Raw genomic sequence first — 27,391 nt, 5'->3', positions numbered from 1 at the left:
TTCGTCGCTGAAACCCTCATTGGCGGCGACGAAACCTGTATTTCATCACCGAAACCCTCTTTCAGCGACGAAACTTTGTTTCATCACTGATTACCTTCGACGACGAAATTTGTTCGTTGCCAAAGGTACAATCCTGCATTTTTTCTTCCCTTTTTTTCCTGTATAAATCCGAAATTTCCATAACACCTTGACCAAGAACCGAATTTCATTGAAAAAGTCATAATATTAAAAGTTTTACAACAGTACGGATGTAACGACAACTCTAAAATGTCCCAAACTTAAACAATTGAAACATATACTAAACAATTACATCTTATAAAGTTTGCTCATTCATAAAATTTGATCAAGTTTCCAAAAATCTTTCCATAGAAGGATCGAACAAACCTGAAAAAACAAATAACAAATAAATTTATATTAACAAAATAATTTATCTATTTCTTAAAACTAATTTAAAAGTCATAAAAATATCTAACTCAGTCCACATGAATGATTTAACTCAAACTAGACATTAAAAGTTAACTTACCACATCTATTAAAAGTTAACAAACTTTTATTCTAACTCACTTTACATGTCATATGAACTCAAACGATGAAGCATTTAAACTTCTCTATGTCATGAACTCAAAATAAGCATTTCACAAACTAAAATAGAGCGTCCCCACCAACACTATCTTTCAACTAAAGGAAAAAAATATAAGAGCATCCCTTCCCAACACTTTCCTTCGAAGTATGGAGCATCCATCCCCCAACACTTTCATTCAAAGTATGTATAACACCCCCCCCCCCCCTCCCTCCCTCTTCCCTCTCCCCTCTCCCCAACATTTCATTAGAAGTATGTATAACACTTTCCCCCTTCTCAACACTTCAAATTTCCAAAAATTGCTCTTACAACGTAAAACATACACACTCACCAATAAACTTTATAAATTTAATAGAATTATCTAACAACACTTAAACATAACCATATAACTGATCCATTCGTGATATACGTTTTAAATGGCTGCCATAACTGCAGGATAGCTACATTTACAACTATTCAATTCTAACAAGTAGTAAACGTACCTATTTTGATGAGCTGGCTCCACCAGAACGACCCATAAATTCTAGCATCATGGATTTCAAATCTGACATTTCACCGCGCAGACCCGTAATCTCAGACTCTTTGTGTGCGAGAGACTCTTTAACTCTTCAAATTCTTTGTCTTTGTGTGTAAGGCGCTCCTCAAACTCGTTGTTCTTTCGTGTGAGACGGTTCTCAAATTCTTCTTTTAGTGTACTTATTTCTTGAGACAGCTCTTGTTCCCGTTGTGAAGAATGTACACTTGAAGCAGAACCTCTACGAGATTTAGGTTTCAGACCCCAACCAACATTTTTAATGTATCTTGATCGATACCCGAGAACTGATTCCAGTACTTCTGGGTCTGGCATGGATTTGTCGCCGTCTGCATAGATTCTTCTCTAACGCGCATCATATCTAGCTACATATACATATTTAAAAAACATCAAAGTGTTTACACATAAAAATTTAAGCGTAATTTGAAGTTAATTGTTATAAAAGTAGTAAACTTACATAAGCTGTCTCCGCGCCTTCAACCCAACCTTTAGATTCGGAGTATCTCGTCTCTTTGAACAGATCGATTTCACTGAAGTTATCACCTTCATCTTCCTCGCTCTGCACTTGATAACACATACTTGTTGATAATCGATCATTAGTAATATAAGTATATGAAATAAAAATTTTATTGAATTATACCTTCTCCTTGGCAATTATAGCAAACGCCTTCGCCCCATACGATGGTTGAATGACATCTTCGCCCTGTTGCATTTGTTGGTCTCAGGTTTTTACTAACAAAACAAACTTACATCAGAATTTTGAATATAAATTATATAAAACAAGTATAAGTTATATTTGTAAACTACCTTCTACTCATCTAACTCCCATCTATCGCATAACATATTCCAATCATTTGGTTTTGCCAACAACCGCTCGTGCAGAGTGTTGCGAACAATCTCAGGCGTGGGTTGACTTAGGTAGTATTTATGCAATTTTGACCTATACGTCTTATGTGTCTGTTTCATTTCATACTAGATAAAAGACATTATAATTGGGTCTGACTCGTCGAAATCGAAATGACCCTACGAAAAAAAACACCGAACGAAGTGGATTGTTATTGTTGCTACATCATAAAAAATGCTAAAACATATAAGTAATTAATCTCAAACCTTGAGATGGGTTAGAATTGCCATTTTCTCACTTTGTTCGACCTCGTTCCATTTACTACGTTTTAGGCTAACACATTCATGCGTATGTACCTCGATCAAGTTAGAAAACGTGGTGGCCATAGAACAAGTTGGTTTATTCACTGTGGGGTCACATCTGATCCTTACTTTTGTGTTACTTGAACGGACTTTATTTTCTAGATCTATCAATCGGGTGTATCTTCGTACGTCTGTTCTAACTGTATCTTGTCAAACATTAAACCAATTAGTTAAATATAACTTATTTATTTTCCATATATTTAAATTGACTTACCTGGAGGAAGAACTGGAACATGCGGGTTCGCTGGTGGATGATCACCACCCTGTACGTGTTCTTGTGATTGACCTACTTGGTATGAATTCATTTTTCTACAAACTTAGGCAGACAACCAATGAGTATTACATATTGACAAAACAAATACTGAACATAAATCAATTTCATGCCTAATTTATCTAACATATAATTAAATTGACGTACTTGGAGGATTATTTATTTGCTACTGTATTCATCATCAACATCATCAATACTATTGTCAGTTGACGCGTCATGTACATCGTCTGATTTGTCATTTATAAAATCATCCACATTGCACATATGTATGCTTCTATTTGATTGTTCTTGACCCTTAACAACAACAGAATCAACACCATCTCGACGCAATGAACTATCTTGAGTGAATTCATCTACTTCGATCATGGGTCCTACTTCTAACAATGGAATATGATCATCATTTCCAGCGTCTTCTTGTTCTGGAATATCCCATAACGTTTATTTAGAGTATTTTGAACAACTTTTCAATTATTACCAAGTTTGGGGTCATCAAAATAAAAAACTTGTTGTGCTTGACCAGTGAGAATTAATGGGTCGTCTGCATACCAATAATTAGAAGTATTAATCGACTTAAAACCTAAGTCAACTCGAATTTTATTTTTCTTAGAGTCTGCATTAAACCACTTGCACTTAAAAAGTATGACACATCTCCTATTAACATAATCTAACTCCCAAACATCATCCAAGACATTGTGAAAATTCATGTCATCCCCTTCTCCTCCACACACCATGACCTCACTATTTTGTGTTGTTCGATGACTATCTCGTTCTGTATTATGAAAATGTAATCCATTTACAATACAACCGCTATATGAGCGTGCAGTTAATGAGAGCCCTAACGCAAGTGAATAAAGATCGTCATCTAATTCGCCTTGTTCCCGTAATGTCAAAACCTGTAATAGATAATAACAAAATACTTAATGATTTCGTTTTGCGTTCATCTAAATTCTAATCCTAAAATGCAATATTACCTGTGCTTTGCACCAATCAGGAAATTGAGTACTGTGTCGTTCATATAAGGCAGAAACACTATTCCTCTAAGTTGAATTACTCTTAAATGTTGACTATCATGCCGAAGAAGGAGAAAAACAAATTTAGTGTTATGTACTCGCTAGTGTGCACTTAAAATGTACTTAGTATAAGTCAAACTTACTCTCGATACGACTCTATCTCTGCACAGTTGTTCAGTACATACCAATGTGCAACTTTTCTTTCAATGGCAGATAATGTCTTTGAAGTTGATGCCCCTAAAGGTCGCGCACTTAGCCTGAACACGTCAAAATGTCCACAATTTTTATCACCAGCAATAGTATCATCATTGCATTCGTCTCTATTGAATCTCGTTTCAATTCCAGTCAGATACAATGAGCAGAAAGTTAAAGATTCATTCATGATGAATGATTCGGCTATTGAACCCTTAGGACGAGCTCTATTCTTCTTTTGTGCATATTGTTTTAATGTTTGGAGACTTTGCTCAATAGAGTACATCCAACTGTAACTAACCGGCTCCACTATTTTTGCTTCGTATGGCAAGTGAATTGTAAGATGTACCATTACATCAAAAAATGCTAGTGAGAATATTCTCTCCAGTTTACAAAGTATGACTATAATGTCCGATTGCAATCGATCTAAATCACAAATGCGTATTGTCTTTGCACATATATCACGAAAGAAGCTACGTAGCTCAATGATGGCCGTACCCACAAACTTCGGTACATACGCTCGAATGGCAACGAGTACGAGTCGTTGTAGCAAAACATGACAATCGTGAGTTTTCAACCCCCATTGTAGACACCGTATTTGGTTCGGCTCGCTTTTTTTAAAAAAATTTATTACTGATTTATTTATTATTTTATTCTGTTTATTGATTTAGTTTAAAATAACATAATTTACTTTATTATAAAATTTAATGTAAAGTTTTAACTAAATCAAATTAAGTTTTAAAATTGATTTTATTTGAAAATATTTGGTTTTTGATTTTAAGATTTAAAAAAACAGTTTTTTCTCTCATTTGATTTTTTCCTTCGTACGTGTGTCCCCTTCTCTTCTTCTCCTGCCTCTTTTTCTTTTTTATCGTTATTTTTAGGTGTATTTAAGGAGGGCTGCAGTGGGGAGGAGAAGGCAGACAGAACACTCATATAGAGAAGACAAAGAAAAATTCACTTCCTTCTTTCTCTCTACCATCACCTTCTCTTCTTCTTCACCCAGACCGGCGACCCCGATGATACACAGACTGCACACGTCTCCCGGTGATCACAAGTTCAGACAACCTGCCAGTAGTCCGGCGCAAAGCTCTATAATCCCGACGGACAACAATAATATAACGAACAACTTCTACAACCGATGCACGAATCACCGACAACTTGATTCCGACCTCGAGTGCTCCTTCACGGTTTCAGACCCGCGGGCACACCAAAGATTTCCTCACTGCAGTACGTGATATAGCAAAAAATGTTTTAGAAATGATTTGATTTTTTTTGATAAATTTGTTTTAAATAAGTTTGTTTTAAATTTGATATATATATACATATATTTTTAAAATAAATTTGTTTAAATATGACTTGATTATTTTTAAAAATAAGTTTGTTTTAAATATGATTTGATTTTTTTTTTAAAAAAACAAGTTTGTTTTAAATATGATATATTTTTTTTAAAACAAGTTTGTTTTAAATGTTTTTTTTTTAGTTTTAAGGAAGTTTGTTAGAGACATTTCAAATCTAAAACAAAATAAATTATTATTATTATTATTATTATTATTATTATTATTTCAGTTTTAGTTTTTTTTAACAATTTTTTTAAAATAAAGATTTGTATGATAAGAATTAAAGTTAAGTTGTATCATGTGGTGTTGGCATAGTGGTAGGTTACTTAGGAGTAAGTTACATGTCTCAGGTTTGAGTATTTGTTTGCCAAAATTAATGTTTTTTTTTCATTATTTTTACAAAACAGCTATTTTAGATAAAATGTTTTATTTAATAAAAAAAACTTTCGTTTTTATAGGATTTCAAATCTTAAAACATTTATATAAAATATTAAGTAATATCTTATGATGTTAGCACATTTGTAAGAAGTTTGTATATTAACTCTTATGTCACAAGTTCAAGTCTTAATGGGCCCTACACTAAAATTATTTTTTATTTACTAATTTTTCTTTTCTACTAAATAATTATTTCGAAAACCCGAATGACAGAAATTGAATCTTTCCAATATTCTCGAGGTGATAATTTGTTTTTCTAATGGTCTTTGCGCCACTCATGCTTGTTGGTTCATATTTTATCGTAAACCAATAAATTTGCGACATTTAAAATCAAACACAAAAGTATTTTTCTTTTTGGACCAAGTATAATATGATAATTTTCGATAAAATATGGTATCGTTTTCGAACGGGTGTCGTAGGGTGCTAACACCTTCCCTATGCTAAACCGACTCCCGAACCAAAATTCTGTTTTGGTAGACCAAGTTTTTTTTAAATAGGTGACCAATCACACCTCGTAGATGATTGGTAGCGACTCCAAACCCTAATCTCGAAAGAGACCCGTCAAGGGATGACGTCGATCGCTCCACGTCGCGATAACGTTGCGACACCCATATTCTTCCATCCTCTGCGCTCACACATCTCGATATGTTTGACACAAATCCATCTGGAAACTTAGCTGATTTCAAAAATCTGCAAAACTTTACCGTCTCAGCCGCATTAATGTATACATAACATGTGGTTTTACAACTTTATTCCAATCCTTTTGTATGTGTAAATCTTTCCGAATCTTCAAATCTTCTAAATCCAAACGTGCATTGATCGTGTCTTTTGATTTCCCATCAATATTTAACAAAGTTCCTACTAGATTGTCACATACATTCTTCTCGATGTGCATCACGTCTAACTTATGTCGTAACATAAGTTTCGACCAATAGGGAAGTTCGAAAAATATACTTTTCTTCGTCCAGTTTAGAGCTCGCTTTCTTTTATTTTTTGTTTGGTTGGATTCTTACCAAAATCTGGAAAATTCAGCGTACTTGTTGAAGAATTGCATCTCCATCCATTAACACTGGTGGGGGTCGTCGTTCTAGCTTTCCATCATACCGTCTACTCCCACTCCAACTATGATTTTGAGGAAGATAATGTCGATGTCCCATGAAACAAATTTTGTTTCTTATTCGAAACGATGAATTATCCTCTTTACAAATGAGACATGCTTGGTATCCTTTCGTACTTCATCCCGACAAGTCACTATATGCTGGAAAATCCTTAATAGTCCACAAAAGAGCTGCATGTAGTTGAAAGTACTCACCACTTGCACAATCGTAGGTACGAACCCCAGTATCCCATAACTCTTTCAGCTCTTCGATTAATGGTTGTAAGTAAACGTCGATTTCTCTTCCAGGTGACTTCGGCCCAGGAATAAGCAATGACATTAATTAATTAGATTCCTTCATACACTTCCAAGGAGGAAATTGTACGAAATAAGTACCACTGGCCACATGCTGTATGAATTGTTCATATTCCCAAATGGATTAAATCCATCTGAGCTAGTCCCAAACGAACATTTCGTGGGTCTAAAGCAAATTGAGGAAAGGTGTTGTCTCGATGCTTCCACCCCAATGCGTCAGCTGGATGTCGTAACACACCCTTGGTCTCAACTCGTTTTTCTTTATGCCACCTCATTTCAGAAGCAAAATGAGTGGAAGAAAAGAACAGTTTCAATCTTGGTATCAACGGAAAATGTCGTAAAACTTTTTGTGGGACTTGTGAGGCTTTTCCATTAATTTTTTTATAACGAGACTCACAACATATTGGACAAATTTGACATTCAGAATATTCTTTCCTGAATAATATGCAGTCATACTTGCAGGCATGGATGGATTCATATGAAAGTCCTAAATCACGCAGTCTCCTTTTAGCCTCGTAAGATGTACTAGGTATGGATGCACCGGTTGGAAAAGCTTCTTTTAACAATTCGAGTAACATATTGAACGATTTATTACTCCAATTGTTAATGACCTTGAGATGTATCAACTTTACTAAAAAATTCAATGATGAAAATTTTGTACAACCTGAGTACAACTGACCACGTGCTTCGTTGAACAACTGCTGGAAAGTGTTAAACGTGTCTCTTCCACGTTCGTTTAGGGGTGTATCAAAACAAAATTGTTCCCCATCAACATTTTCTTCTACAATGGAGGCTTGTATATCATTGAGCATACCATACATTTCACCATCCTCATTATTCGTAACATTAGATTCTCTACTTAAATCATTATGCAAAGGAGTTTCGTGTCTTGTATGACTACTTGAAGGAGCTAGTTGTTCTCCATGATAAAATTAGGCGGTAAAAATCTCGCCATTTCTCATAACTTTTGACAACGAAATCTTGATTTCGTAGCCAAAAGTATCTTATGGCGATGAATTCACGGTTTCGTCGCCAAAAGTTATGAATAAAAAATCTTAATTTAATCGAAACTTATGGCAACGATCCCAAATTTTGTCATCAAAAGTTACCAAAACAAATTGGGCGGTAAGATTCCTGCAATTTCTCAAGAGTCTGTCTAATTTAAAAATTTTTAGGCAAAACTTTGGTGACGAATTGCAATTTTGTCGCCATAGGTTACTTTTTGTCGACGAAAGTTGCAATTCGTCACCAAAAGTTTTGCCTAAAAATTTTTAAATTAGACAAACTTTTGGCGACGAAAATACCCTATGGCGACGAAATTGAATTCGTCGTCAAAAGTGTCGTCGCCAAAAATAAAATTTCTTGTGGTGAGTCATGAGGAGATTAAGGAGAAGACAAGAATTTTGTGCGACGTATTTTTGTTGGGCTTGCAGTATTTTCTCTATGGAGTATCTGAGCAAGATGGTCAAGGAGATGATGTTGTCCAAGATCCTTACTTTCGAAATTGGGTGGTTTGATCAAGATGAACACTCCAATGGTGCAACTCGTTTGAGATTATCCACACATGCCAATGTGGTAAGCATTTTAATGAATAAATTCAATTGTCTTTTGCCAGTTTTTTCTTTCGCTTTTCTATTTCTTATTATCACACAAAAAGAACAAAGCAGATGCACTTGGTTCCACTTCCACTTAATTTTTTTTTTATTTTTTATTTAAAACTTACTTCGTTGTAAAAATTTTGTAGCTCTACGTCTTCATGATAAATTTTTGTTGGGGTAGGTGCAGTCGTTTGTGGGTGATAGAATGACACTTGTTCTGCAAACCATCTCAGCAATAATCATAGCTTTCACAATGCGGCTTATGATATCATGGAAGCTAGCCCTAGTCATGATCGCAGTCCAACCTCTGATGATCATCTGCTTCTACGCCAGACGAGTTCTTCTAAAGAACATGTTTGATAAAGCCATTAAAGCCAAAGAACAGAGCAGCAAGCTGGCTGTCGAGGTCGTCTCCAACGTCCGCACAAACACCTCAATCTCTTCACAAGAAAGGATCATGAAGATGCTCAAGAAGGCCCAAGAAGGCCCACAAAGAGAAAATATCAAGCAGTCGTGGTACACCGGAATTGGGCTAGGTTGCGCCAGGAGTGTCACCGCCTACTTCTTGCCTTGAATTGCAGATATATGGTTTCTGTCATTCTAAATGGACCAGCAAGTTACACAAACAACTTTGAGATCCTGTTGACTCAAGTCCCCTACTAGGTACTGAAACCGATCTTGAATACTATTATGAAAATTCTTAGGAATTTGAAAAACTGGAAGAACCATTCTCGATAAATCCTAAGCCCTTTTGCAAGTAAACAGAACGTGATCAGTTGTCTCGCTCGATTTGGAACACAGGGGGCATACTAGCGAGAGATCTATCCCTTTTCTCAATAAGTTTACTCTAGTTGGAATTTATGTAAAGTCATCAAATTAAAATCTTGATCTTTGAGGAGATTTTTAAGTTCCATAGAGTCTTCCACCATTCCATATTGTATCTATGCTTGAGGACGTCGAATCTATTTTAAGATACATATACAACTTGTAGCTGCTCTTCACCGAGGACTTCACTTTCTTATCAAAATGTCATATCTTAGAATCGAGAGCCCCTAATTTACTGATAGGAATTTTTAAAATCTCATCTAAATCCATTTGCAGTTGCAGTGGATCATAATCAAGATTTGGAGTGATAAAATCTGCCACCTTTCTTAAATCTATTTCGGCACGAGGAGTGGTAAGCTTGAAAATTGTCCTCTTTTGGGATACATTTGTATTTGAAGAAACTTATAGAGTTATCATTTTCCACAAGCCTTTGAGAAGCAAGTCTTCGCCCAGAGAAGACTTTTCCAAAGATAGCAGTCGCTTGGGTGATCCATAATCTCAAGAACCGAAGAATCAGGGAAGTACTTGTCTTTGAGCTATTGCTTTTGTTAGATCCTCACAATAACCTTTCGATAATCTAAAGCAACTCGTTGCATAGGTGGAAATGACTTGGATTACACTTTTGATAAGAACTTGTTTTCTGCCCAGAGAAAAAAGGTTACCTTGCCATCTCTGAATTGATGCCAAACACGCTATTTTATTTTCCTTAAGTCCTCACCCTTCGATCTTGAGAAGGTGGAGGACAACCCCAAATAATGGCCCAAATTTTTGCCCACATGTACATTCAAAATATAGCGCGTGAAATCTTGGCAATCAACAATAACGTTGCGGAGAAACAAATAGCCAACTCGGTAAAGTTTATACTTTATCCGCAAGCCTTCTAATAATTTGCTTGTGTTTGTTTCGATAAATTATTGAATCACGTATACGACATTAAGTTAGTAATATTAATTCATTAATTCATTATTATTATTTTAGTACCATTAATTCATTCATTTATAAATAAAAAAACGGCACAATAAATTAATTAAATTGAAGATACTATATCATGCCAGGATATTAAGATTTTTGTCCATTTTCTTAATTCAATTTGGACTTTTGACCCATTTTTAAAATTCTTATTCATAACTCCTCTCTTCTAATTTTTTACCTATTTTCATTTTTTTATTTTGTAAAATTACTAAAATATTCTCATTATTCAAAAAAGCAACATTCTTCACAATCTTTATTCCCTCCACCAATCTCTCACCATAGACCTCATAATAATCAGTTACAAATCTAAAAAATCTAACTTTTAAACTTGGAAAATCAATTACAAATTGAAAAAAAAAATCTAACTCAAATAATTAATTATTAATTCAATATGGAGAAAATATATTAAAAAAAGTTGAAATTACATAATGTAATATTAAATATTTAATTATTTAATATAGAAAACCGAATTTACATAATTACATCACAATATTTGTCCGGATTTTATTAAAAAAAAAGTCACGATTCCATAAATCTCAGACTAATATTACATTAAATGTCCGAGATTTAATTGACAACGAGGGCCAAGAGAAGAAGAAAAAAATTGGATCGTCCTTGTTAAAATATTTAATCGTCTTCATGCAATCCTGGTCCGGGATTGTGCTACCCCGGTATAAAAAAGGTAAGCTATTAATTCCAATATAACACAGGTAAGTTATTAACTGTTGTGGTCATTATTCATACTTCAGTATTGAAATCTTAAATCAATTTGAATCAGTCTTGTTATATGCTGTAACTATATCTAAATTACCACATTTATCAGATTATTAAGTAAGTTCACAAGAAAGTTTTGAATATTGATTATTGATAGTCTCATTAGATGATGATTGTTTTCAATCCTTGTGATATACTAGTTTGTGCTATATTGATTACTGATATTTTGTGCTAGATTACTAAATGATGTAGAAGAAGAAGTGTAACCATATTGGTTATTTCAATCGCTTATGTTTTGTTGGGATCTTTGTTGGTCATTGTGCTAGGTTTATTTCAAAATGTTAATTTCTTAATTCTTTCACGAGGAAAATCATATTTTGTACAATTTGGTACATTTGTGTTACAGTTTCGTAAAGCAACGTTGCTCTAACAATGGATAAATTTGAAGTTGAGGTAGTTCTTTTCTTATCGATTTGATAAATATGAATTTGAAGAAACATTGCTTTAACCATGGATAATATGATGTTTCTAACTGTTATGCAACGAAAAATCAACAATAAGCCGACCAACAGATCAGAAGGAACTAGGGAAGCAACCGACAAAGAACCAGACCAGGCCGAGCAGGGCTCGATCTCGACCCCTGCTTGGCACCGAGCCGGGCTCGGCCCATGACCAAGCCCAAAAATCACCTACCTTTGACCGACGATTTTCTTTGGGCCTCGCAACTCCAAATTAGGCTCAACTGCAGAAGGTTATGGAACTCATTCTCACAGCTATAAGTAGCAGTGCAGCCTAATCCTGAGGGGGCAGGTAACAAACTTGAAACTCACTATTTCTCAACTCCTCTTGCTAACTTAGGCATCGAAGCCCATGTGACTAAGGTAACACCGGTTTAGATCGATTTAGTTTTCCAGGTATCAGTTCCCTTATAATCGAGTTGGGTGTGTGCGAGAAAGAGAACCAGAGGGTCAAAATCCACACATCAACAATTGGCCCTATCTGTAGGGGAACGAAAAACAAGCCAAACAGCATGACGCCGGAAAGGAGTCCACGGGGTTCTGACGATGACTGCTACGCAAGGAAGAAGTTAAACTAGGATGACCCCCCGATAGGAGGACCCGAGGGCGAGACAGGACTGATTCGATAAAACTTGGAGCACCAAGAAGGGCTACCTAAGGTACCTACGACAACAGTCCCTGAACAGCTCCAAAGTCAGTTCGCTTAGAGAAAAAGGTAGAGGGCATGTTTCAACGCACGACCCAACTACTTCAACAACTAGAGCAATGAGAGGTCAGCGAGGTACCCCTCGTCCGAGACCCCCAAAAGGGAAAAGGCCCAGTAAAGAGCGAGACTGAAGAGTCAACGAACAGTGCGGGGAGCAAGTTGAGGCTAGGGGGAAATAACAGACGACGAACTCGGATTTTCGACTCCCGAGGCCAGCAAAAGCTACAGAGGTCATCGGTACCAGATGAAGGCAAGAGCAACAAAGATAAACAGAACGCGGAGCCCATAGACCTCGACAAAGACAAGCTTGTAGATCGGCCCGAGTTGTCCGAAAAACAACAAAGTCAAAAGGAAAAGGGGTTCGATCTCGAAGAACTACTAGATCAAGCTGACTCGCCTTTACAGAAGAAATCATGGAGTAGAATGTCCCTCCAAAATTCAAGCTGCCAATGGTGAAAAAATTTGATGGGTCGGCCGACTCAATAGACCATCTTGACGCCTAACGAGAATAAATGGACATTTATGGGGTGTCAGAGGCGATTACATGTCGAGTATTCTCGACAACTTTGAGTGGGTTGGCCAGGGTATGCTTTCGATAGTTGAAGCGAGGATCGATCTCGAGCTTCAAGAACCTAGCCAGGGCATTTGTGACCCAGTTCGTAGAGGGACGAAGTCAAATCCGACCCGTGGCTTATCTTCTAACCATCAAACAGAGGGCAACAGAGAGCCTTCACGACTACGTGGCTAGGTTTAATAAGGAAAAGTTATAGGTTGAGGGTCTCACGGATGCGGTATCTCCACTAGCCTTCATGTCCGGCATCAAGGACGAGCACCTTTCATTCTCTTTTGGGAAGAAGATGTCGAGCATATTCTAAGAGGCATTGAGCCGAGCTCAAAAATACATGAGTGTAGGAGAATTCTTCCACTCAAAGAAAGAACCAGAGGGAAAATGGTCTGACAAGAAGAGGGAGAGATCTGGGGATAAGCCACAGTCGTCGAGGTGGGAGAAAGAGATCGGATTGGCCAGAAGGATCCGCCTCAGAGGAAGTCCGAGAAATATAACCCAACCACGATCCCACTTGAGTAGGAATTGATGGAAATCAAGGACCAAAGCTTGCTCAAGTGGCCGGAGAGGATGACAGCACCTCCAAGTAAAAGAAGTAAAGGGCGATATTACCTTTTCCATCGAGACCACGGTCATGCCACTCAGGATTGCTTCGATCTCAAAGAAGAAGTGGAATGACTCATTCGGAGAGGGTATCTCAAAGAGTATTAGGAAGACCAACAATGCACATGCTCAAGGCAATACAATCTACATATAACCAGTCTATGAAATTCCCACCACCTGGTGGAATCGGTGAGATCAAAGGAGAGCAACAAGTATTGCGTGAGTGTTATTACACTTCAATGAGGGGCAACGACAAGGCTTCTACTGCGGGTGGCCATTGATATTTTCTTTTCTTTCCTCTTTCCCTTCAACTAACGAGTATGATGGATTTAAGATTGTTTCTTTTTCTGGTTTTATGGAGATTTTAGATTATTTATTTTTCATATTCAATAAAGTATCCATTATTTGGGTTCTCTATCAACTATGTCTTCTAAATCCAAAACTGGATGCAAAGTGACTTTGATAAAAGCACTCTGTCCCATCTACAAAAATACTCTCAAGGAGCAAAAATCGACAATACACTATCTTGACAGTAAGGGGCAACATAACTATGAGATAAGAACGACAGGTCACGATCAGAAGACTCGATGAGCCAAATTGGTAAAGCCAACCCAAACTAAGCAAGGCTCGGACCCAACCCCTGCTCAGTGCTTAACAAGGCTTGGCCCATTGCTAGATTTGACTTTCTTCTCTTCTGTTACTTAGGGTGCGATGAGACTACAATTATGGCAAAAATCTACATTAATCGACAAAGTTGGAAAGAACAATTAAACAATCTCAACACGGCCAAACTAGAAGCGGATCAATTGACCTATCACGGTTAAAACATAAGATGGGGTAAAATCAAAAGCCAAACGACAGCAGGTGAAAAACCATTGGCTATAGCCAAGGGGTTAGAAACTATGAAAGTAAAGGTAACGAAGTCAACTCCATCACTCCATCGCCGTAAGCCAATAATTGTTGGTAACAGAGGGTTAATTGATGATTCCAAAAAGAAATACAAATGAAGATAATGACAAAGCAACACCATAAAATTCGTAAAATCGTTAAACACAGGCAAAGCTACTCGCTACCCTCTCAGGCTACCCTACTACTCATCGTCGTCGTCATCCATGTCGTTAGAAGCTTTATGCTCAGCTTTAAAACACTCCAGGAGGAAGAAGTAGTCAATATCGGGGTGCTTATTAGAAACTTGGTGAAGAGACCACAAACGCCACACTCCAGGGTAGAGTTTTGCAAATCGACGTACTCCTGGGTTTTTTTTAATTCCCCGGCCAAGAATTCAGAATCAGAGAGCCGAGCGTTGACCTCATCAAGCCTCCTCTGCGGGTTGGCCGGCTCATCTCGAGATTTTCTCTTCTCCGTTTCCAGCTCACGTCGGGTATTCTTTAGAAGGCTGTTCGCTTGGTTCAAGGAAGAGAGAGCTTGATTCAAATCTTCCTGAGGAGCATAGTGGTAGCAAAGGTGGTTAATTTCATCGGCAACCCGACCCGAGAATACCACTAGATGATTGAAAACCTGCCAAGGTCAGAAACCGACGTTAGGGGAAGATGCTATGACAAATACTTAAAGCTACAAAGTGTTCACCGCATGGAGGTCGCTAAGGCATGTGCTGATGTTATGCTGTGGATTTGACAGGCCAAAATCTGGCCCACTCGATGATTCACCGAGCCCTTACCAAAGGTTAAATGCCTTTTCCAGGTAGGCTGCCCCATCGACATCAGCACTATACGGGCAAGAGAAAGGAAAGATTGAAACCTGAAGCTCGACTAGAGCCGACCCCAAGCTCCGAGCACTTCGACGACGTTCTCTTTCATACAGGGAAGTGCTCCGTCTCGACATTTCTACAAGTAGAGATAAAAGTAAAAAATCAACTTTCATGCAAAATGAAAAAAATATTTCGGCAATTACCTGGAGGATTACGCGGGGGGGTGGGGGGGGGCAAGTCAAAGTCCACTAAATTATGCTCCTTAACCAGATCTGGGCCCCAACGATCGGTATCTGGTAACTGGGTGACAGTATGATAGAAATTGAACGCCTCGACAGTAAACTCACAATTATGAGAAACTGTCAACAAAGAAAGAAAAGTATCATAATAGATATCTACAAAAGTCCTGACAGAGCTCGGGAATCTACTTACCTAACTCCCTACACTCAGCCGGGACAGGAAAGTATAGTCCTCTCTCGTCACGGGCTAGCCAATCACCACCGACAAGGAATCACTCGTCCTTCCAATGCTTCACTGAGGAAGGATCCATAACAAGAATCTGATTCCAAGAACAAACATAAAAGTGAAAATTATCCTTGGGACTGTGTTTGAGGTAATAAAGCGACATGAAATCTGTGGTAGTTAAAGGTTGCTCGCCCCTGAGGTACAACCACAAAATAAAGCAACTGATCAAAGTAGACCATCCGTTTGAAACGATTTGGGAATGAGCTACTTGATTGAAAGCTAAAAAATTTTTAAGAAAAAGAGGCAACGGTAGACGGACTCCAAATTGGAACATGGCTGCGTCAAATACAACCTCACCGAGAAAAGATCCATCGATACTTTCTCCCGGATTTGGAAGACAAAGGCTAACTGAATCCGGGATGTGGTACTTTGAATGCAAGCGACGAAGGTCCCTCGCGGTAAGAGTGGAATTATCCACCCAGGACGAATGATAGGGTCAAGATTCAGACGAAGGATTCGACGATGATCCCTCATCTGAAGAGGTCCACTCGAAATTAAGATCAGTCATAAGATTAGAGAAACACAACCAAAAAGCAAATAAAGAGAAGTGTACCTTGCAAGGAAGATGATAGGAAATGGAGAAAGTGAAGGGGTTTAAATAGCCCTCAACATAAGACCACAGCTCTCGACCTAGTGGTCTTTAACCAATGGATCGAGGTGTTCTCGGCTTGATACCCAACACCCTGTTACCTTGTAGGTCCCAGGTCTTACAAATGATGCGACAACTACATGATTGACCGTCTCCGGTCTTGCAAAGAGGGGGTAAATCAACATGCGATCTTTTTGTGTCCCGTGAGGATGGGACAATTCAACTCACCTATGGTCCTCTCGGGTCCCACAATGACAGAACAGTCCAATTGGCTCGGACCAACGATCTTTGACCGTAAAACCGAGACGTGCTCGACACGGTCCCCGAGGAGCCCGTGATCTCCTCAGTCACAGGTCTGACATGGAAGACAAATCACGACAGAAATGTTAGTACGACAAGATATTTCCTTTAAGTCATTGATCAAACAAGATACATAAAGCCAAGGGGTGATTTGACTACACCCTGATAAAGCTTTTTAATCATGTGCCCCAACACCCTTGTCAGAATACTCCCAAGGAGATGAGGACAAAATCGGAAGCATCGCCTTGGGAGTAGGGGCAATTGTTATGCAACGAAAAATCAACAATAGGCCGACCAACAGATCAAAAGGAACTAAGGAAGCAACCGACAAAGAACCAGACCAAGCCGAGCAGGGCTTGGTCCCGACCCCTGCTCGGCGTTGAGCCGGGCTCAGCCCATGGCCGAGCCTGGAAATCACCCACCTTTGATCGACGATTCTCTTTTGGCCTTGCAACTCCGAATTAGGGCTCAACTGCAGAAGGTTCTAGAACCATTCTCATAGCTATAAGTAGCAGTGCAGCTTAACCCTGATGGGGCAGGTAACATACTTGAAACTCACTATTTCTCAATTCCCCTTGCTAACTTAGGTATCGGAGCCCGTGTGACTAAGGTCACACCGGTTTAGATCAATTCGATTTTCCAGGTATCAGTTCCCTTATAATCGAGTTGGGTGTGTGCGATAAGGAGAATCGGAGGGTTGAAATTCACACATCAACACTAACAATGTGGAATATCTAGTTATCCTCTCGACCCTTTGCATTCTTTAATAGATAGAACTTTGTTCTTTTATAAGTGATTCTCTTCCCTTATCTATTTATTGGTTATTCATTTATCGAACTCCGGTATTGTTTTCCTCATTAGGTATTTCATGAACTCAAAGAAGTCAAGAATTAGGAATGCAACTAATTGATGAATGAGATTCTTTGTTTAGTTAGTGTGTGAGATATATGTTCCATTCTGTAATTGTACTTGTATTAAATTGTACTTGGTATGTGCAAAGAATATTGTACTTGCAAATTGTATCATACTTTGTTCATATATGTATATGAATGTTCAACTTTGTTATATAAAATTCGTGTCTTCGCTATGTTGATGAACAATGAAATAGATTGTTTTTCCTTATTATTTAGTGACATAATGTCATTAAATAACTATTATGTGACGTCTTTTAGCAACACTAAATCCATTTCTGTGACGTTTCCCTATTGTCACGAAATCTATTTTTTATGACATTTTTAAAACATCGCGAAATCTGTTTTTTGTGACGTTTAAAAAATGTCACGGAAAATAGATTTCATGGCGTTTTTTATCCATCACGAAATCTGTCTTTCGTGAAGTTTTTTAGCTACGAAATCTATTTTCTTGACGTCTTTTAACCGTCACAAAATCTTAATCTGTCACGATATCTCTTTTTACGTGATATTTAAAAAACATCACGAAAAGTGAAATTCGCGACGGCTTAAAAAGTCACGAAATCCTTTTTCATGGCGTTTAAAAATCATCACGAAAAGTGAAATTAACACTTTTGAGATTTGGGGTAAGTAATTCAACTTTTGGAAAAGTTAATTCTATTTCGAAAGTAGCACACAATTTAGAATGCTCAAGCTTTGGAGCATAAATAGTAGGACTCTCTCAAAAGAGAGTCAATCAAAACCAAATGGAGGTCAAAATTTTGCCAAGAGACATGTCAGGATTAGTTCGTCAATTAGACTTTGCGCGTGATTCTCACGAAGTTAGTCGTGAAATAATGAGCGTCAAACTATCGAACTTAAACTACTCTACAACTAAGTTACCGATCTAATCGCTAACGTTCAAAAGATAACTGCATAACCGTATCTCGGGTTCAATGCTTATTTTACGCTTATAATCTCAAAAGTAACCATAGGTTTGAACCCACAATCCCAATTATCTGACTTTTCAAATATATACCTAAAAATTGAATTAGAGAGATACGCAGACCTTTCAAATTGAGATTTTGTATTATTGAATTTATTGCATTTATATTTATTATAGTTATTTTCTTTTTTTGAAATATAAAATATTTAATTCCATAAATTGTTATCATAATCCTTTAATTAGTGTGGGCCCCATACAAATTTTCAACACTAATCCCTTAATTCACTCCTTAAAAAAAATTTATTCTTTTGATTTACCAATATTATTAATTACAAAAATATCTAAATCATTCTCTCTCCTTCTGTAATTTCCCACTGTTGGATTTCCGCTTAATTCACTACTTGAACATTATAAATTATATACGACTAAACTTTTTGAGTTATAAGATATATTCGGATATAAACTAAATTCTATGTAGACTTCAATATCCTACCATTATCGTCAAATTACTTACAACTATCTCCTTAGTTAATATTCTAATTCAAACTAGTTAATAGTTACAACTAAATGATTCTAACTATTTCTATATATTTTTTTTAAATATACCCAACTCAACTCAGTATAAGGAATCAAACTCACTATAATACCCCATATATACAATATTTCATAGAGACGAGGAAACATGTCATGCCATGCTTCATCAATTTATATTTTTCCCTTCCAGTGACTATTAATTCTTTTGTTTGAGAAATTATGTCTAGCAACTCAAGTATCCGGCAATAATAGTTCCGTTTCACCACAAATTTTGCATCTAAGTTCTGACTGCATCAATACAATATTCAAAATATATGGGTATGATTGAATATTTTTATTTTTAAAATATAGTTTTTATATATATATATATATATATATATATATATATATATATATTTCTTATTAATGTCAATCAATTCTTTTTATGTTTCTTTCATCAGTTTAATACTACTTTTGAAATCAACTATTATTAGTGATATAATTAAATACTGTTTATACGTCTTTATACTAGATTATAACTTGCCTATCATGTATTATTATAAAATTTAAAAAACTATTTTAATATGTACAATATTTTAATTTTAATTTATGTGTATATATATTTCTTATTATGTCAATTAATTTTGTTCTTGTTTTTTTTATTAATTTCATTTTATGTTAATGCTATATATAAATATACTTATTATAGGATATAACATATATAATATGTTACTTTTGAAATCAATTATTATTAGGGATCTAATAATATACTTTATATACAACCTATTTATGTTGGGTTATAACTTACATACCATGGAGAAGATTGTTAGAGATAAAAAGAGAGAAAGTTCTTAAACAATGGAGACTTCAACACCCATGGAAAAGCATTAGTGTGCAATACTTCAAAACTCCTCCCGAGACAACCCTTATCCTTGAAAACCTTGAGATTCCTCTCTAACCAAATGAATGAAAGCACTCAACTGCAACAAAACCCACAAAAATCGATTAACCAAAACCCACAAAAATCTCACAACAAAAATAGAAAAACACAATTCGAAAATCAAGAATCGAACGCACAAAAATTGGATAAGTTATAAATACCCCAAAATCGAAGATCGAAAAACCAATGTAGAATATTTAAATACCCAAAATCAAACGCAAAAAATCTCTCTTGCATGTGTGCTCAAGTTGAATATGGTGTTTAAATAAAGAAACACAGATATTGAAAGCAAAGCTTACCTCCGACTATCGGAAATGGCTGCCGGCTGCCGGAATGTTAGATGAAGAAGAATGAAGAAGACGAAGAACTGGCCGTTTGAGAGAGACACTATATTGCAGCGGCTGCCCATAAAAGGAAAATAGAATAATGGAGAAGATGAAGGGATTTGATCAATTTTTTAAATAAAATGTGGGATTTAAAAAATAAATGACTACTTTTCCATTTTAGTTTTTAATCCTTAAATATTAATTACATATATATAGAAGGGGATATATTTGTAAAATAATAATGGATTCCATCTAAAAGGGTGTATTTTATGACAAAAGTTTAAACTTTTAACACACCCGTCTTGCAATTTTGATGCTCCTTCCATCCCCAATCAAATATCTAATATTTTCAACGATGGCAATATTAAGGCTCCCGAATCATCCACAAACTCACATACTATCTTCAACATGGTGAGCAATGAACATGCCAATAAATAGTAATTCCAATCGTAAAACCCCATATATTAGGTAATGATATGCAAAGTTCTCGAACATCGTTGAATTGTGCATAGTATTGGAGTATTATTGTAAATAGCTAACTAATTGATTATTAAGTTAGGCTTTATGTTATGATATATTTTAGTTGTAAATTCTCTATTTAAGTAATCTTGTACTTTCTAGAATAAATGAGAAAAGTCAGTTTACACATCTATGTGTCAAATCTAATACGGTATCAGAAGTAATATTTCGATTTTGACTTTCTTCCCATTCTTCGTTCGTCATGACTGATTCCAACGTCCCCATTTTTACACCGTCGTTGTCTTCTGAGACAATTCCGGCTTCTACATCTCTTCCTTCATCTTGCAATGATTCTCCTCCGAATCCCTACTACCTTCATCATACTGATAACACAGGTCTTGTTCTTGTGAATCAACTCTCATTGAGGAGAATTACACGTCGTGGAGTCGATCGATGATAATTGCACTCTCTGTCAAGAACAAGTTAGGTTTCGTTGATGGAACCATTCTACTTCCTTCTAGAGATTTACTCCATGCCTGGATTCGAAACAATCACGTTGTTATTGCCTAGATCCTCAATTCGGTGTCCAAGGAAATTTCCACGAGCATCCTATTTCCGGAATCTGCTTGGGACATTTGGATCGACCTAAAGGAAAGATTTGAGAAGAGCAATGGACCTCGTATTTTTCAATTGAAGCGTGAATTGGCTACCCGCTCTAAACAACATTCGGTGAGTTTTTATTTCACCAAAATCAAGTCGCTATGGGACGAATTAAGTTAATATCAACCGATATGTTCTTGCAAGTGTTCTTGCGGTGGTGCCAAATCTGCTGCTGAGTTCCTTCCGTATGAGTATTTGATGAATTTCCTCATGGGATTTAATGAATCCTATGCTCAAATTCGTGCTAAACTATTACTCATGGAACCTCCACCTACCATCAATAAAGCGTTTTCTCTTGTTAATCAAGAAGAACAACAACGCTCAATCAATACGACTTCATCGTCGAATTCCGCTTCACCTGCATTTGCGCTCGCTGTTCAACAATCGCCGCCCTCTGGAAAGGTTGTGTCTAAGCCAAATTTTAAATCCAATTCAAGGACAAATCGTTAGCGCCCTTTTTGCACTCACTGTGGAAAAGTCACACAGTTGAGCATTGATACAAATTGCTCGGCTATCCCCCTGGCTCTAAATCTTTAGGCCAGCGTCATTCTCATCTGCTTCGTCACATAAGCCAAGCAATTCTTCCTCATAAAGTCCTACTCCTCAATCGAAGCCTGTTGATTCTTAGGCAATGACTGCTTCTCAAACCACTTTTGACATGGCTGCTTAGTGTCAACAATTGATTCAGCTTCTTCAATCTCAGATGAATGCCTCCAAGAACACTTCAGATGACTCTGCAAATTCATATATGGCAGGTACGTCACCTAATTCATTGCCTGAAAATCGATTGTAGATTTTCGATTATGGTGCTTCGGTGCACATTTGCTGTTCAGCATCTCTTTATCAATCTTTGGCGAAGATTTCTCTGGTTGTTGTCGGTTTACATAATAAGTCCAATTTCACAGTGGAGTATGATGGAACTGTTAAGCTCACATCAGAAATTTATATCACTAATGTTTTCTATATTCCTACTTTCCACTACAACCTGATTTCGATCAGTGGTTTAACCAAGGAATTTCTAGACGTACAGATTCTGTTTGCGGATAATTCTTGTGTTGCTCAGGACAAGTCCACTTCGAGGATGATTGAAAGAAGTAAATTGAGAAATTGTCTCTATTTTCTTGAGGATTCTTCATTGACTGGTGATGTTCCCTCATTACATTATGATGTTCATACTTCTATGGCTGTTAGTAATACATTTGATATTTGGCACAATCGTTAATCGTTTTAAACATCCCTCATTTACACGCTTGAATGTATTACGTGATACTTTGTGTTTTGATTCACATACTTGTAAGCAGCATCTTTGTTCGATATGTCCTTTGGCTAGGCAAAAACGCTTGTCTTTTGATTCCAGTAATAACAAAGTTGCTCGTCCCTTTGATTTGTTGCATGCTGATGTCTGGGGTCCATTTGCACGGTCTACTTATAATGGTCATAAGTATTTCCTTACAGTGGTTGATGATCTTAGTAGATTTACTTGGATATTTTTTATGAGAAATAAGTCTGATGATCTGTCCATAATTCCTCGGTTTTTCACATATATTAAGACTCAATTTGGGGCATCTATCAAAAGTTTTCAATCATACAACGCCCTTGAGTTAGCTTTTAAGGATTTCTTTTCCTATCTAAAGGGGTTATACATCAGTTCTCTTGTGTTGGGAGACCAGAACAGAATTCAGTTGTTGAGCGCAAGCATCAACACATCCTCAACGTGGCTCGAGCTCTTTATTTTCAGTCTCATGTTCCTTTGGAGTTCTGGGGAGATTGCGTTTTAACTGCAATATATTTGATTAACAAAACACTGTCTTTATCTCTGGCTTGGACTACTCCATTTCATATTCTTTATGGCAAATCGCCTAATTTTGCTTCATTAAGGGTGTTTCGTTCACTGTGCTTTGCTTCCACACTTACTTCTCATCGCCATAAGTTTGATCCCCGAGCATCTACTGCTGTTTTTGTTGGTTATCCACTTGGAATGAAGGGATATCGCGTTTATGACCTTCAACTCAAATGTTTCTTTGTGTCAACCATTTTTCCCTTTTCGGATCATGCAACAACTTCCCCTATAAGTGATCCATTTCCAGACACTGTTTTGCTCATCAGCATTGATATGTCCAATGGTCCTTGCAATGTTCCATCACATAACGAATCAGCCATCTCTACTTCCATGCCTATTGACCATTCTTGTCATATAGCATCTACCACCCTTATGCCTGATTTGTCTTGTCCCAATGGTATACCAGCTACTACCCCTACCACTGGCATTTTACTACCTACTAATGTTGACCCAACTAATGATGTTGACCCAACTATGGTTGCTCAATCCCATATTCCAGCTGCTGTACCATCTCCTATTATGGATATTGGTGATAGTGTTGATCAAGTTTGTGTTTCGTCCAATGCTCCATTAAGGCGTTCTTCTGGACCAACTAAAACATCATCCTATCTCCAAGATTATCATTGCTCTCTTTTACAAGGGGTCCAGCCTTTAACTTATTTTACCAAACATCTCTTACATCGTTATGTTTCATATACCAATCTTTCTCCCAACCACTTTTCTATGGTAGTATCAATTTCTTCTCAATATGAGCCAAACTTCTATCATCAAGCGGTTTCTTTCCCACATTGGCGGGCTGCAATGGCAGCTGAACTTGATGCTATGGTGCTTAATAAAACTTGGGATGTTGTTCCCCTTCCCTATGGGCATCATACCATTGGATGCAAGTGGATTTATAAAAGTCAAGCATCGTTTTGATGGGAGCATTGAGCATTATAAAGCTCGTTTGGTGGCGAAAGGTTTTACTCAGCAAGAGGGGTCGATTTTATATAGACTTTCTCAGCCATTGCCAAAATGGTTACGGTCAAAGTTCTTCTCACCATTACTGTTTCCAAAGGGTGGTCTCTTGTCCAGTTAGATGTCAATAATGCCTTTCTTCATGGCGATCTTTTTGAGGAAGTTTATATGGATTTGCCTCTTCGCTATCAACCTCCAACTTCTATTGTTTCTTCGGGGCAATGTCTTCTGTGTCACCTTAAAAAGTCTATTTATGGACTTAAACAGGCCTCTAGACAATGGTTTGCAAAGTTTTCGTCTGTCCTTTTGTCTTTTGGGTTTTCTCAGTCCAAAGCCGACTACTCTTTATTTACTAAGGGACAGGGGCATCATTTGCGGCATTGTTAGTTTATGTGGACGACATAATTGTTACTGTTGCATCGTCTTCCATTATTGATGAGCTTAAGTCTCTTCTCAATCTCAAATTCAAGCTTAAAGACTTGGGATTTCTGAAATATTTTCTAGGCCTTGAACTGGCTCGAAGCTCTAATGGAATTTGTCTCTCTCAGTGACATTATACTTTGACTATGTTGGAAGATGCTGGCTTACTTGGTTGTAAGCCAGTTTCCATCCCTCTTGATCCGAATCTTCATCTTCAGGCTGCTACTGATGGTGAACTTCTTTAAGATCCCTCCCTATATTGTCGTCTTATTGGCAAACTTTTGTACTTGACCGTATCTCGCCCTGATATTGTTTTTGCTGTGAACAAGTTTAGTCAGTTTGTTTCTCGTCTTGAGAAAGTTCATCTTGACGCCGTTTATAATTCGTTATCTAAAAGGGTCTTCTGGTCGTGGCATCTTCTGGTCTGTTTCTTCATCATTTCAAATACATGTCTTTTGTGATGCTGACTGGGGTTCTTGTATTGATACTTGGCGTTCGACGACAGGCTTTTGTATATTTTTGGAAGGCTAAGAAGCAGTCTACCATTTCTCGTTCTTAAGCTGAAGCTGAGTATCGAGCCATGGCCGTTACAACATGTGAAGTTGTATGGCTTACGAGTGTATTGTCTGAGTTGCAGATCCCTGTTCAACAGCCAACTTTATTGTTTTGTGATAATCAGGTCGTCATCCACATTGCATCTAACCCGAGTTTTCATGAGCGGACTAAACATATTAAGTTAGATTGTCACTTTGTTCGTGAACGTATTCTTGCTGGTTTCATCAAATTAATGCCCATATGTTCTCACTCTCAGCTTGCAGATGTTTTCACAAAAGCTCTACCCTATACTGCTTTTTCTTCTATTATTTCTAAGATGGGACTTATTGATATATATCGTCCATCTTGAATGGGGTATCGGAGTATTATTGTAAATAGCTAACTAATTGATTATTTAGTTATGCTTCCTGTTATTGATATATTTCAGTTGTAAATTCTCTATTTAAGTAATGTTGTACTTTCTAGAATAAATTAGAAAAGTCAATTTACACATCTCTGTGTCAAATCTAATACATAGCATATCAATAACTCTACTAATACTACTTCATTGGTAAATCCAAAGTAAGTTTTTGAATATGTTTGCCACGATGTTGAGATAAAACTTTGAAGATCATGAAGTGCTTAAATGATCTTACTTCCATATCATGATCATAACCTTCAACATTTGAAGGATTGGCAATCAAAGTTGAGAGTGGGGATACGAGTCAAAGGGTGTTCCACCGTTTTGAAAGTTTGAACAACTTGTTTTGTGTTTAAGGAGGAGAGAATGTGATGAAGTAGAGCGTTGAGATACACAATTAAAATAATTCATCTGACTTAAACTTTTGGGTTGAGTGGTGGTTTATTCATCGTCCTTAATATGGTATAGAGTGGGAGGTTCTGTGTTCGAACTTTTACAAGACTTCAAGGATTTGCATGCATTGGGTGAAATGGGTGAAACTCGTGGATCCTGGCCCACTTTAAATCAAAGTACACGAAACTCAAGAATGGCAGTGGAAACGAACAGGCTTCTAATTCAAATTTCATTAATAGTCTTTTAGTTTTTTTTTCCCGCAAAGGTAAGTCTTTTAGGTTTTTTTTTTAACATCGTAATAGTCTTCTAGGGTCCGTTCATATGACATAGTTTCAACCTTCGAGAATTCAACTATGATAAAATAATATTTTTATTTATGTTTTGGAACAAATTGAAAATGTGAACAAGAAAAGAGAAACTTGTTTTAGTTGTTTTCAAAATTTCTATACAATTGTGAGGAATGTTCCCAAAAAAACAAGAAATAAAGTTACTTATAAAATATTTGATTTCTTAAGAAAATTAGAAACGAGAAGCAAGAAATTTGGAACTTTACCAAACGACCCTTAGTTAATAGGGATAATAGAGTTAGCCTCATACTTGGCTAGTTTCCAATGTTCTTTTCTTGTTTTCTAAGGATAACAAATTGGGTTTATAGAAGTTTGAACATTAGATTTCAAAGAAAAGAGATAGGTATCAATTATTATTGAGTTAGGTTTAGGTTGGCTTCCATATGTTTGGGTGCAAAAGTGGGTGTAGGGCATATTTGGGTGCAAAAGTGGGTGTAGGGCATATTTGAGAATGAGAGGTAGAATGAATGATTTGATATATAAGGGATTTAATTACAGTTGATTTCTTTTGTTGAAGTGATTTAAATACAAGTTATTTTATGTTTTGTTTGGAATGATTTTGATATAATTAGAAGTAATTTTGAGTTAGTTTCAAAACTGATCGAAATTCCAAAATTTTTAATGTTAAAATTTTATTCAATTAGACAATTATTGTAAAATCAGGGTAACATTTTATTGCACACTTTTGGATTGAGGTCTTTCTAATTAATTGTTTTACTAGGTTATTATTAATTAATATCAATAAAATTGTTAAAATAGAATTCATTATTATTACATTTTATAACAACAAATTTTGGAAACAACCAAGTATACTATATATACTTCATGGGTTATATATAAGTTGTTTAGTAGATACAAAAAGTTATATATCATATATTCGCAACAGGATAATTATATCACAAGTTATACTTATTAAGAAAAATATGATAATTATTAATTAATTACATATTTTTTTTTATAAAATAATTATGTAAGAGAAACAGAAGATTATGATGCACTAAAAGAAACTATAGCGTGAGCAAAAAATACAATTGAGTCGCTGGAAAATAGTAGAGTCGCCGAAGAACAGTAGATCCATCAAAACTGCAAAGAAACTAAAGAATATGAAATAAAAAAGTTGGGAGGAATTAAATTATTAGTTTACT

At 36.5% G+C, this 27,391-nt stretch overlaps 1 protein-coding gene, 1 long non-coding RNA gene and 2 pseudogenes across 2 annotated transcripts; 1 reads left to right on the top strand and 3 right to left on the bottom strand.

The window, feature by feature from the left end:
* Nucleotides 1–2,748: 2,748 nt before the first annotated feature.
* On the bottom strand, nucleotides 2,749–3,604 carry LOC148208324 (uncharacterized; annotated as a pseudogene).
* A 134-nt stretch (nucleotides 3,605–3,738) lies between these two features.
* LOC148208323 (uncharacterized) lies at nucleotides 3,739–7,252 on the bottom strand (annotated as a pseudogene).
* Nucleotides 7,253–18,091: 10,839 nt separating this feature from the next.
* LOC111012078 (uncharacterized) lies at nucleotides 18,092–25,747 on the bottom strand. The gene is made up of 6 exons (XM_022286100.1): nucleotides 25,650–25,747; nucleotides 21,048–21,057; nucleotides 20,552–20,616; nucleotides 20,189–20,290; nucleotides 19,419–19,477; nucleotides 18,092–18,231 (listed from the first exon to the last, which is right to left on the bottom strand). The coding sequence occupies exons 1-6, from the start codon at nucleotides 25,745–25,747 to the stop codon at nucleotides 18,092–18,094; spliced, it is 474 nt and encodes a 157-aa protein (XP_022141792.1).
* On the top strand, nucleotides 20,863–25,596 carry LOC111012134 (uncharacterized). Its single transcript, XR_002601517.2, has 2 exons — nucleotides 20,863–22,089; nucleotides 22,365–25,596. It is a non-coding gene; the product is annotated as an uncharacterized LOC111012134 (long non-coding RNA).
* Nucleotides 25,748–27,391: the final 1,644 nt, after the last annotated feature.

This window comes from Momordica charantia (assembly GCF_013281855.1).
Source record: "Momordica charantia cultivar OHB3-1 chromosome 11 unlocalized genomic scaffold, Mcharantia_2.0 BLBB01000011.1, whole genome shotgun sequence".
Lineage (NCBI taxonomy): Eukaryota > Viridiplantae > Streptophyta > Magnoliopsida > Cucurbitales > Cucurbitaceae > Momordica > Momordica charantia.
Note: the sequence above shows the minus strand (reverse complement) of the source record. Positions and strands in the feature narration are given on the sequence as shown.

What these genes read in the sequence shown, in the direction of transcription:
- LOC111012078 (XM_022286100.1), bottom strand. Translation starts at nt 25,747, where the DNA reads ATGGAAGTAAGATCATTTAAGCACTTCATGATCTTCAAAGTTTTATCT. An exon ending in GCCATTTCCGATAGTCGGAG is followed by an intron (nt 19,478 to 20,188) that starts GTAAGCTTTGCT and finishes GTTATAATCTAG; the next exon opens with TATAAAGACGTATAAACAGT. An exon ending in AATAGTTGATTTCAAAAGTA is followed by an intron (nt 18,232 to 19,418) that starts GTATTAAACTGA and finishes CTCTCTTTTGAG; the next exon opens with AGAGTCCTACTATTTATGCT.